Source organism: Lagopus muta, chromosome 3 (assembly GCF_023343835.1).
Source record: "Lagopus muta isolate bLagMut1 chromosome 3, bLagMut1 primary, whole genome shotgun sequence".
Classification (NCBI taxonomy): domain Eukaryota; kingdom Metazoa; phylum Chordata; class Aves; order Galliformes; family Phasianidae; genus Lagopus; species Lagopus muta.
Window position 1 is genome coordinate 51,943,640 of NC_064435.1, and position 13,668 is coordinate 51,957,307.

General features: G+C 38.3%; 1 protein-coding gene across 2 annotated transcripts in view; it reads right to left on the minus strand.

The window, feature by feature from the left end:
* PTPN2 (protein tyrosine phosphatase non-receptor type 2) overlaps positions 1 to 13,668 on the minus strand; it is a 34,233-nt gene that overhangs the window by 16,973 nt on the left and 3,592 nt on the right. For both annotated transcript variants that reach the window (XM_048939285.1, XM_048939284.1), the window contains exons 3-5: positions 7,351 to 7,451; positions 6,515 to 6,613; positions 5,224 to 5,361 (exon numbers count right to left, since the gene is read on the minus strand). In XM_048939285.1, the coding sequence (XP_048795242.1) occupies positions 5,224 to 5,361; positions 6,515 to 6,613; positions 7,351 to 7,451 (338 nt within the window). The remainder of the gene's footprint in view (positions 1 to 5,223; positions 5,362 to 6,514; positions 6,614 to 7,350; positions 7,452 to 13,668) is intronic.

Consider the following 13,668-nt stretch of genomic DNA (forward strand, 5'->3'; position numbering starts at 1 on the left):
GTGCACACACTAATCTGGAAAAAGCTATACCTAATGGAAAAATAGATCAATGCTGCTGTACATCTCATCCATCTCTAGTCCACTGAATTACTTTTTTCTTCCTCCCCATACTGTATGAGAGCTTTATCTATTCCAGAATTTTCCATCACTTAAGCTCATTTAAAAATATCTAGTCTCCTCATCTCTCTTTATGAGTCTCATTTCAAAGCTCTGCAACTGGCTGGTCTTTGAACTTGCAGTTTTTAAACATACAGCCAAGTCCCATTTGACTCTTTGAAACCTCCCACATTTTCTCTCTCACACAGACTCTCTTTCAAGTGGTGCTTGGCAGTCAAGCTGGACAACTGAAATACTGTCTTTATGGGAGTAACTGTACCATTCTTTCTTGAAGAACTTCTTTGTTTTGGGGGGATGTGGCTAGCCATGCACCACAGGTACCTCCTACATGAACTCTTGCAAGACTCTGGAGAGAAAAGGCTTGGCTTGGTAAGGATTCACAACTGTTGAGTGACAGAAATTCAGTTAAGGAACAGCCAGTTATTTAAAGCTGTTAAGCTTTAAATGTTAATGTTCTTTTGAAGAAAAAAAGCCAAGCCTCAGGATTCAGACAGGTACTACACATTTTGCAGATACATAAATGGTATAAGTAGGTTTACATAGGTAAATGGTTTAAGCAGGTAATGCTTTTCTGCTTGACAACTGAGAATCAGTTTATTCTATAGTTACTATGCCATATTCTTCTAACACTTTTTCTTTAAGCCTAGCTACCTATCCTACAGAAAATATCCTACAGAGGTCATCATATAATATTTTAAAACTTTTTGAAAATGCTGTCAAACCATTCTAGTGAATGTTTCATTAAATACTGCGATAAGCTTACAGCAAATAATTACAGCTAAAACTGGTCAGCTTGGAAGTTAATACCCTACTGCACAGCTCTCCACTGATAGCTGGCAAGACCTGCAGCACCATCACAAGCCATGCTCCAAGTTACAAGCTAGCAAGGATCAGAGCAGAAGAATAATATAAGGCAACAAGGCAACCTATCCACAAAATAAACCTTACCACAATCATTTTACAGTGAATATCCAATAATCCAATTAGGCAGGGTACAAAAATCTCAGAACAACTCTCGTCACCTTAGATTCAGTCACCTGAGAGCCTGAACAGTAATAAAATGCTATCAAATTGCTCAAAGAAACTGATGCTTTCAGTGTCAAGCAAACCAAGTTAAGACAGAAAATGCTCACCTGCCAAAGTTCACACAAACACACCTTAAAAAAAAAAAAATAGCTGTGATAGCTGATAGGCAACTTAAATGGTCTAACATCAAGGAATAAAAATACACACAAATCCCAGTGCTGGTCTTGTATTTCACCATCAGGCCTCAAATGCATTAACATTTAATTTGTATAGAAATGAGGTGTGCTCTGGAGTACTAACAGAAGTACTGACATTCAAAATTACTGACTTTCACCACAGCCTTCTCTCTTTCCTCATTCTAATGCCTGGCAGAACAGCTTTCAAATTATATGAAAAATTGTAATGAAGATAATGCAGCTACATAATTCTCACAAACATTCTGCTTTCCAAAACTGGTACATATCCTCTCCTAGGAGTTATGCCTTCTAAATCTGTAAAGCACATATAGGAAAGGAAAACCCAGACTCTTGTAAGGAAATGATATTCCTCCTAACATCTCAGCTTTATTTCATAAGCACTGAGGAGCAAAATACTTACTTAAACTTTTCAAAGTGCTGAGAATGTCCTAGAGTTTAAAACAAGCGTATGCCATGTTTCAGAAATTCCTTCCAACCACTGCAGCAGTTACATAAATATATACACAGTCACAATGACAAAAATCACATTATATATGAGATAACAGAACATGGCCTACCATTAGATTGCTGCCTTCATAACCAAAATACCTTCTTCAGACATTTAAAATGTTGAACACTGGAAATCAACAACAACTCTAATCTTATCTTCATTTACTACATTGATCCTGTGCTTCCACCTGAAATGTATTAAGGAACCTTACTCTAAAGTCTCCTACCACTAACGTTGCAAGGAATCTAGATTACTACCTCTCCTCGAGGTGCTTTACTTGTATTTCTAGGAACCCAGCCTAAGACACCTTTACTCACACAAATACTTAGCAAATGTACTGTACTGAATTATTATTTTATGTCCTAGTGCTTCTATAAGGCTTGAAGAATGCTAACTCCAAATAATAACCCCAAATAACCCCAAATAACTTTGGGGTTGGACTCGATGATCTCTGGAGGTCCCTTCCAACCCCTACAATTCTGTGATTCTGTAATATTTTGTATGTGGAACAGCTAGAAGAAACAGAACATAATTCAGAACAGAAGTTACTCAAAGAGGGGGAGGCGAAAAAACAAACAAACAGAAGTTTCATTCCTTTCCACTGCTCCATTTCAGCACTGAGCCAATCTCCGGTTTCCCTCAGATTCTGATATTCCTTTGTTCCCTGAAGCTTCCCTGAACTCCCCAGAACCAACCTACTCCCCTTAAGTTTATCAGCACTCACTGCACTATACCCTGTGGGTGATGCACACTGAATCTTCACGCTACCTGACCACCTCACCAGAAGTTACTGGAAATACAGTTTTCTTTTAAGTACTCATCACGAGGAAAGCCAAAAGGATTAATCAATTACACATTCTGTACACAGTGGAATCTTACAGAAATTACCTGTGAATACCTAACAACTCACCCAGAATATGATGATAGCCACCAAACAGTCACTCCATCCAATGAAGCATGGATTTAACAAAAGGCTCTAAAACACTTATCAACTTCTCCATTACACTTGGTGTTACTTCAAGTCATAGACATGCAATAGCTTTTCAAGTAAATTATTACAAATTTATAATGTAAGCACAGTAGTTTCCTCTACTCTTATTTTCCATTGTATGCGAGGGTTTATAGAAGCCTTCACATTCAGTCTTACCTTAAGGGGAGCTGAAAAAAAGACACCAACGAACATCATCTCCTCTACAAAGTTTTTGGGCAACTTCAGCCACAACAGCAAAAACAAACACTTGCCCAAAACAGATCTAAACCAATCCAACTGTCAAATATCACCATCTAACCCTAAAAACACACACTACCCCTCAAATCCCTATCAGCTGTATTTCTAACTGCTCTTAAATGACAAATAAATTAGAAACAAACACTCAGGTTTTGTCCTACTGGTTAGAACATTAAATGCTTCTTTTCACACATATTCATTTTGCTTGTGTATTAGTGAGATTTGTTAAAGTAACACAGATAATTTACTTGAGTTCGGAATAGCTGTACTGTAAAGCCGATTTAAGTTCTCTGTGTTTTCATGGAAATGCTAAAATTTCTTAAGTATTCTTGGAACTCAGAATAAAATTGTATCTCTGACTCATCCTATATTCCAGGCATCAAGTGGCTAAATGGTTTCCTATTCTGTCCCCACAAAAGCCCCCTCCAGAGTTAAAGAGCATGAGCACACTAAAGCTCACATTTCAATTCAACGTGAATACTCAATTCCCACTAATCTTAATGGCACACTTCAAAATTCTTACAGAAGGCTGCACTTGCAATTCACAGAGTTATTATTCTGGGAACTATGTTGCTGTTTTTAGTTTTTGTCATCCCCCCCCTCTAAGTAACTGATTATGTTCTGTTTCTTCTGCCTGTTTCACATACAAAATATTATTTGGAGTTAGCATTCTTCAAACCTTATAGAAGTATTAGGGCATAAAATAAAAATTCAGTACAGTACGTTTGCTAAGTATTTGTGTGAGTAAAGTTACTTACAAGAATGTCTATATAACACTGATGGGGCATGCATTAACAGCCCAGTAAACCCAGGCATTTCAGCTCTCAGTAGCTTTAAGCCATGAAGTCTACTACAGTGCTTACACTACTGTGCTGTTCCTCACGCGATCTCGGCATTTTCCAGCTAACGTTATGTCCAAACACAGATGTATCATGAAAACTGTATTCTTTTAAAAAACAGGAAATCTAAGATTACAGGCCAATGGCAGTCAAATCATTATTAGAAGAAAAAAAAAAAAAAAAAGGCCTTTTTGATAGTTAGGAAAACTTGCCTCAGCTTTCCAAAAAGAAGAGTGGTTCTTTCCCAAATACTATCTTGCAAGCAGTACTGCTCTTTTTCTTTGCCTTTGCTGTTAACAAACCAAAGACTAACAGAAATTCTCCAAGTCAGTAGGTCAGAATTTCATAAAGCTCTCCTTTCATTGAATAAATCAAGGAACAACATGCCAAGTTTTATCATGCTGATCTCGTGAGGGAGGTTTCAAATTAACAAACAAATGGTACTTGTTTCAAAGTATCATTAAGAGTTACTATAAATTCAAATAATTTTGATCAAACATATTGAGACTTAGTTGTATAAAACAACATGCAAAAGAAAAATCCTCTTCAAGCTTTCCTTTCTCAAATCCACTGACAAGACAACTTTGAATAAAACTTGCCATACGATCACTTTCAATTAATATAAGGCAAGATTTATAGGGAGAGAGAATATCTTACAAGACATAGCTGGAACAAACAGACAAGCTCTTCAATCCTGTCTTCAGTTCTGAAACAGAAGCAGCAAATTCCAACCCAAGCTCAGGCCAGGAACAATTTTTTTTGAGCTTAACTTGATTAAATTGTCAAAGTGCTTAATTTTTAAGAGAAAAGGATGGTTGGTCCTGTGGAGCAAAAGGGGAGGTAAGCAAGAGGAGATAATGTTACCTATCCACAGGTGGCAATTGTCCCTCCCTCCCACCCCAAACTTACTTAGCTGCACTGAAATATGTGGAAAACTATAGTTAAAGAAATATATAGTAATAACTGGGTATCATTTCTGATATTCAAAAAAAAAATCAGAAACATCCTAGGTTCTTCCTTTTAGGGTATTTCTTACAGCTCCTCTTAGGATCACCTCTACCACCAATAAGAATTCAGCACGCTAAGATACTGCCAAATGGAAAACAAAAATACTAAAAGAAGTGCTGCAGGACTTCTCTCTTAACATTTAGATTGAGATTTACTCACTTGCTATATGCCACACTTCATCTTCAACATTATTAAAAGCAAACACGTTATAATTTTCAGTGTAAAAGCTCTATTAAACCCGCAGTGACAGTGTGCTAAGTGCTTTGCATTATGTACTTAAGGTCAGGAATATGAGATATACAGACTCCAAAAGCTTACGTTGATATTTTCTAATTGCAGTAGGTGAACAGTGTAATAGGATTTGACTTCTTCCGATACTAGCCTCACACGAAAACCTGTTTCACTAAACATCATAAATTCTTCTCCTCTCGTTGGCCAGTACTGTGCACATTTCACCTATGTGGAAAAAGAAAAAAAGAAAAAAAATCTAGTTAAATACCCTAGCACCCTGGGCTTTGTGCTACCAAATTCTGAGACCTTTAAATACAGTATACATTACCTGCTCCCAGTTTGAGGAATTCTCAGATCCTGTAAAGTTTACACTCAAGTGACTGCAACAGTTTCAACTGGTGCTAGGCATTCCAGCTGCAGCTGTTCACTCTCTCCTTCATGACAGTTCCAGTGCGTCTTGAGACCTTAACCCTTCACCCTTTCCCCAGCTTTCCACCTAGTTCTCTTACAGAGATCTTTACTCATCTATTTCAACACTTCTTCCCTGCATTTCTGACATGGACATCAGCACATTTACAGAAGTGATGCAACACGTTGTGCCTATTTCCCTAAGCCTCGCTGAAAATTGGAAGATTTAGTGAAACAAGAACAAATTAGCAATGCAGAACTTCCTCATCCTTTACTCCTCTTGCTTTGCACTCAAACTCACTGTAGGTAAAGAAATGACTTCGTCCATGGACTAGGCAAAAAAATTTCACTAACAAATACACCCTAGGGAAAGAAAAAAAAAATCTCCACAAAATGACATGCATTTATCATTCAAATCCACAGTGATTTCAGGCACATTAGTAGAAAAAACCTACACAATAACAGAAGATTGATATACTTTTTATGTGTACCACCAATTGTAAGTAATCCAAAATAATCAGACCACTTCGACAGCTGGTGGAGGCAGCCTGGCCTGTTATGAACAGTTCCTAACACTGCACAAAAACACACTGCTCTGAAACAATCTAAAGCTTTAACTTAAATGCATCTTCCCACTTGGGTGTTGCTTTTTTTTTTTTTTAATTTCTAAATTTTTTTTTTTTTTTTTTTTTTTTTTTTACCTTCTACTTCATCTTAGTTCTGTCTCTATGCACTCCTTTTTCACCATGTTACTTTCACCTTTCTGGACGTATACTAGATGTTGGTTTTAGTGAAATCAGTTTTACCTTAGCTCCATCACTTTGTTTAATGGTATAGTATATACATATTACGCTGTGCAGCAATGAAAAAGTGTTGATTCTTTAAACATAACAATCAATCTGTATGTTCAGCAATATTAAACCTACATGGTTCACTTTACAGCTTAAGCAAAATGTCTGATGTTACTCACCGAGTCTTTTTCAACAATTCTGTTCAGCATAACAACTGCTTTGGTTTTTTGTTGCCATACCATTAGCCAAAAATGACAACACGTATTAGGTAGTGGACCCTGTGTGGCAAAAAGAAAAATGAATAGGAAAATGCATAAGCAATGTCTGAACATGACTAATGTGTTACTGTGTGAAACCAACCGAAGTCTTTATCCAAAAAGTTTAACCAAGCTATTAACAAAATGATAGAGAAGGCAGGAAAGAAAGCAACCACACTGCACAAATCACTCAAGTACTTAAACTTTAATCAAAGCAATAAAAACTCAGGGAATGGATGCTTTAGTTTCAGCATCAACACTACTGTGCAGTTAGAAGAAACGATACTGCAGGCATACTGAAAAGAAACAAGAATTAAGTGGTATTGTTTTATACTTCCACACTTATAAAAAGTATAAAAATTATGTATACTCCTAATTTAACTTCATCTTCTGTTTTACACTTGCTATGCTTATTTACATACATATGAGCATAGAGAACAGGAGATACTGTCAGAGCTACGAAGTGTAACACACACTTCTGAAAGTTTATATTTAATAGTATAAAACCATTATTACCTGAAAAGCAGGAAATATCTACAAAGCTTTAGAGACAGGCTATTATATACACTTAAACATTCCCCTTTATCTTTTTATTAAAATGTGTGTTCACAACTGGATCAAACAGGCTGTTAGCATGAGATACGTAATACAGAGTGATGAGGAATCATCCGAACGTAAATTACCATTGTACAAATCCACTTCCCCCATACCTGCATTCCCTGTAGTACCTGCTGATTGGTGACTGATTGATGACTCACCTGTGTTAAGATATAGCATCTCTGAGCTTCTTCTATGACCACTAGGCTGGCATTGATATAATCATTCTCTGTGTTCTGCAGTTTTACTCGACTGTGATCATCTAAAATTAAAGGAAACTTAAGAATGAACAATGCCTTTCCTTTCACCAATACTCTGCAGCAGAAGAGGTTAGGCCTACGAAGCAATCATTAAAGAATTTATTTTCTATCTAAGCAAATGGCCAGCTACATGAAAGCAGCTCCTCATGCAACATTGATAACAATGGCTGACTCATTCTGCCCTCAGCATTCCATCACAGGTTAGTATCTGGAATACCACTTCTCCTCTAAAAAAGAGCCAGTTCCCCACACCAACAAAAGCAGCTTGTGCCCATCCTTCAACAATTTTATTTCCTTAATATAACAGCATGACAACCCACAACAGGCTACGTTCCACTTCATGGTTTGCCTTAAGTTTGGAATTCCCAGGTCTTCAGTGAACTACAAGGCCAAGGCAGAATCATAAACTGACATGGCTAAAAAATTACCTACTTAGAATCATTCAAATCAAGCTTTGCTGAACTTAATTTTCCTCGTCATTTAACACAATGCAAATTAGAAGCACTAAGGAAGTAGCACATAAATGATGTCCCTATTAAACAAATCTTCCAATTAAACAAGCCTAATTTTATTACATGCTTTCTACCTTTCCCACGATTTTGCAAGCAGGGCAGAAGATTTGCTACTCATTGCAGATGGAAGCAGTCAAAGGATTGCTTTTAAAATACTAACATTAACTTGAGAAAGATTATCAGACTGTCATATGACAATGCTGCATAATGAAAAGTCACTGTGACTGTATGTGTGTAGGACTTTCCAGTACTTCCTAACTGCCTTCTACCAGGCACTTAAGTAATCAGACTCATCCACAGCAAATAATCCTTCGTCAGCCATTTATCAGACTCCGTTAAATAAACAGCAACTTTTGTCTGAAATCCATGCACAATTGCATATCACAAACTGAGCTCTGACTGACTGTGAACCCCCTGAAGCTCAACCACCGATAGATTGTTTGTAAGAACTAAGGAACAACAACAAAGCTACTTGAGTGCATTTCAGGAAGCCATTCTGTAAAGCAACAGACAGAGCCAGCAGTGAGTCAGGGTGCAATGCCAGTTTCTCACTGACACTGACCACAAAACTTACTTGGAGCTGTCGCAGCTGCTGCCAAAGCACGTCAGTCCTCTGTTCCCTTTCCCATACCATCACCAAAAGCTTAAGTTCCTTTTGACATCTATCTTACAAAATTAACAAAACCCATGACCGTCGTGCAAGCAACCACTAATTATCACCCTCAGGAGAGCTATGCTGTCCCTATGTCACTGCCAGCCTATACAGCACAAGGCTTATCTAAGAAGAAATCCATGAACGTGACCCTGGCTGGGCAAACAGCTTATATGAGAATCAGAACAAAGTTAATGAACTGGCCCCTTGTTCTGTGGGCTGCTTGTATTATTTTACAAATACTTTCCACAGTTTTGGAAACCTGGGAAAAATGTATTTACTTTGCCTTGATCTGCTTTTACACTCTTCCTCAGCTCCCTGCTACTGGCAGCTGCCAGAAGCTACCAGGATGTACAGGGATCCTTTACGAGACTGTAATGACTGTTCTTACATCACATATTCCTCAGCCTCTTAAATATATGGTCACCTTACCAGATTCACAGAAGAAAGCGAACAGTGAAATTCTTTATTTTCTCCCCCAGAGGACAAAGGTTTGAGGTTGTCTAGCTTCTAGCTTTTTTGTGTACAGCACAGAAGTATGCTGTAAAGCTATTTTTAATATAAAAGAATGAGAAAGCTACCAGGTTGTCTGTTTTCATTAGCATTCCAGATGTGAGACAGCACCATCTTGACTCTCAGGAGTCTTATAACAATTTGTATGCCCGTATGAAGGAAAAAAAAAAACAACAGTCAAGACAGTAGACTTAAGATGTGTTTTAAGGTAAAAATGTGTCCTTGCATTATTTTATCTGGAAATTCAAGTGTTACTTTTTCCTTTCATATATCACTTTATCTGAAATGTTTCTACTGGAGAGAAACCAAGACCTTTGTAAATATTACATGTCATCTGCCAACAGGAAAAACTTAAGATCTTGTTATAGTAAATCACACATACCGGTACTAGTGTTCTCGGAAAGGTGACGTAAGCAGGCACTGTTAACAGTTTAATCACCCAGCAGCAGCTGCTGCTCTGCTGCCAGCAGGAGATAACTGCCTGGCCCTAACCAGACTTGGTACTGTAGCACTTACACACATTTTCAGCTTTATTTTTAAGCCTCTTCTATGTTCTGCCCTGTTAGCATTACAAAGAAAATTTGGAAATAACTCCTAACAGTTAATTCTCCCTCCTCCTGCCCGACCAAAACAGAGGCAAACCTCCAAATACGGTGGCATACCCAGGGGACAAAGAAAGCCACGAGCAAATATTGATTTCCCTTTCAGGGGAATGGGTTCCTAAAGGACACAATGACCTAGAAACCTCATTCAAGTTCTGGCTTGCTTGGCTGAATAAAATGAAGCGAGCCAACCTTCAACAGCAAGTTAGCTGTAACATTTTTCTCATATGTAAATCATTTCCAGTTACACAGGACTTCAGATTTATACGAACGATAAACATATCTTAAATCTAATCTAAAAGATCTATCTTAAACACTGCCAAGCTCACAACAGCTAAAATACAGCACTCATTTTCTGAAGTGTTAATTTCCCTATTTTGACAAATTACACAGCTGAAAAGGAAGTGGCAACCTTAAGAACACTTCTCATTCTGGCTCCCGCACTAAGAACCCTGCTCCCACAGCCACCTTGTCTGAGATAAGCTCTTATTACCCACTTCTGGCAAAACCCTTTCCCTCCACTGTTACCTATAACGCTCCCTGCATCTCACACAAGGCCAAGATTTTACACTGCACATTGCCCACCCCTGCAAAAAGGAAAGTGAGGTATCCAGTTAAAAAGAGATAGGAATGTTTGGCAGTTCACATGACATAGACCTTACAGTTGACTAATGAAAGGTTTTATTCAGAAAAATCAATTGCACTTCTAAACACGAAACCGCTGCATAACCTAAAAAACATCTTCTGTCCAAGAGAAGTCTGCTTGCCAAATATGGTGCTATAACAGGGAAGGGTGACATGCTACTTAGTGGATTAAAGAAAGTCACAAATAAAACATGCAGCGATAAGCTATCCCAGTGACCCTGTGTGACACTTTACCCCCTGCCAGTAAATCCCCTCCATTTCACTAATCTAAATCTGGTCTACCTGAGCTGCTGCATTACCCAAATCACAGTCCTCCGTTACCGGATGTACGCTCACAACTTTCAGACAAATGGTTTCAGAGGGAGCCTAAGGCAAAGGAAGGGCAAAGCAGCTTTCCTCACCATGCCAATGGGTGCACATGCCACCACGATACATCAGCAAAGGCTTAGCTTGTAACTGGAATGTATTCATACTGAAACACGTAGGTCGCTCTGAAAATAATGCTGTATGTATTTCCATGGAAACTACAGCAGATACAAAGAGCTCTGTAACACTATCTGATGGAGCTATAAAACACCGTTTATCAACAGTCACCACCATTAGCTGTGTATTTTCACCAGCCACAAACAAGAGCTTGCATGCTGCGCTCACACAAATCTGCACCATCAACAACATGGTTTAAATGTTGGCTAGCTCTGAAGCGCTCAGACTATGATCTTTGACAGTCCCTTCCTAATGAACTCTCCTGTTCTAAAGTCTAGGTCAGTATGTGCCAGGACGACTCCCCTCCTCCCCAAACCTTAAGAAAGAAATATCTCCAAAAGCAACACACACTGTTTATTTATAACATGCTTCTGGTAACAACATGTCCTATAGAATCATTGGATAATCATGCAAAAAAAAAAAACCCACCACATTAATTTCAGCTTCTAAGATGGACAGCAAGAAGTGCAGTAGACTTATTTTGGACAGAACCTCCAGGCATGAACTTGAAACAAAGGACAAAAAGGGAACATTTTGCCATAATAAATAATCAGTGCTAAGTGCAAAACCATCCACATCAGCTCCAACTCGGTTCCTCATAAAGAACAGTACTCTTCACATTCCTCTCTCCCTGGCATATGTTCTACAACGACTATAAGCCTACAGTTGAAAGATCCAACACAAAGTCTACTAGCTGCCTCCTGAAGAAAACAAAGAGAAATCACTACCTTTTAAGATTCTCCAACAGCAACATGATCTATTTGGTGAAAATGTTCAGATGACCTAAGAAAATACGCTACACGCCATGTCATAAATAAGGGCTAAAGAGAAAACTAACTTGTGCCATCTCTCACAAGAGGGAGAAAAAGAACTCCTGAAGAAATCCTGACAATTTTACCTGAGGGGGGGGGATTCCCTTTCTGCCTCTGAACCTGGGAATGCAGTAGGAAGATCTCTGAAGGTCTTTACAGTCAATCTAAGACACTGGACTACTTTGATATGAGCTAAAGATAAGATTTAGAAGGAAAGTATTAAGTCTTAGAGTTTCAATAAAGGTATCAATAAAGAATAATAGCCCCGTAATTTATTTTCCTCTGAATAATGTTTTCTGAGAAACAGTTTCATCTGTCAGGAAATGACTGACTGTCAAACCAAACCTATTTCAGATTAACTTCCTGTTTCAATACTGCAACACTGCCGAGATATTCCTCTCCCCATTCTAGACCCATACCAGACTGCATGACTACTGTTTTTTTGGCTAGGCAATTACTCTTGAGGGCATTTCTCCAACTAATTTTTTTTTTTTTTTTTAATACACACTGTAGCTCCTTAGCAAGGAAAATGACACTAATGAAAATACTTCTGAAACAGGAGACAATATAAGACTCACTCAATTGTAATGGGCAGACAATTAGCCTCATACAGCCAACTGCAACCATCTTTTACCTAGAAAGGTACATGATATACAACCAGTTTTAATGTGCATGCTCTGTGTATTATAGTTGAAGTGGGGCAAACCAACCCAAAGCACCTTTTCCGCAATGCAGAACAATCCCTGCATTTCCTCTTACAGACACGCCATCTCACATTTTAGACTGGCTTGTTTGCTGTACAGACAGACAAATCATTTTCTCTTGGCTACGGAGAAATACAGTATTTTTATTAAATTACATCACATGTTTTGTAATATATTTAATTAGCATAGGAATAACTGCTATTTCCGAAGACCATCAGGTATCAGAAATCCAGGTTCTGCCCCAACTGCTTTGAAGTTTTTGGTACCAAAACATTAGAATGTCATTTATCATCTATTCTCTTCCAGGCCTCCTCCTACTTCCCACCACTGTCAAAGGAACAGTTATGACTCGTATTTGAAAACATACACATAAAATGCAACAGTAATCAGATAAAAGACTGTTTTGCTCTGTTCTCATAGAGCCTTGCTACTGGCACCCAGTTCTGTGGGCATATCTTGGCAGTTCAGTTCAAACCTCCTTTCTTTCAGGCACACTAAAAACTGAGACATGCTTCCTAAGGCTCACTGTTAAACTTCATGTCAACTAGCATGTCACTATAGTTCTCCTGAACACAGGTACTACTTCAGAACTAGACTTATTCAACTGTCTACCTGCTGTTATATTGGACCCATTGTTTACTACAGTTGCATCACTTCCTTCTGGATAATGGAGCATTTCAGGGCAGAAGTGTCCACTATTGTGAAAGATATATCATGATTAAGGAAAATTTTGGAAAACAAAACAAACAAAAACACCCAACCACCAACTCACATCCTTACAGGAGATGACTACAAGCCAATCATCTAAGATATTATTGCAGGTATTCCAGATGCTACTGAAATAACAGAAGTTTTCCTTATTTTAGAAATGCAGAAAAAAAAACCATACTTTAAAACTATGCTGCCCTTCTCTCTGCAGTTGTTACAAATTAACTGAATGCGAGATGTGGGAAAGGACAAAAAAAAAAGTGAGCACAACTTCTGTTACAAAAGCTGCAGATGACAGACACAGGAATAGACTTTGGGTCTCAGGGGTTCAAAACCAATTTCCTGCCTTCTCAAAATCTGCCTGAATTTAGGTATGAAACAGAAAGTGAATGAAATGCGACCTGCTTTATCACAGGTAAGAAGCCAACACCGTGCTCTAACAGGACAGTTAGCCTGAGACATGAGGTCTCACACTGACCAACATACATTAACTAAGGTCTATCAGGGCACTCAGGTCCTGAGCACATTCTGCTGGACACACAGCAGGAGCCAGTAAGCCTCAACTAACCTGAGGTATCATCTTCAGAG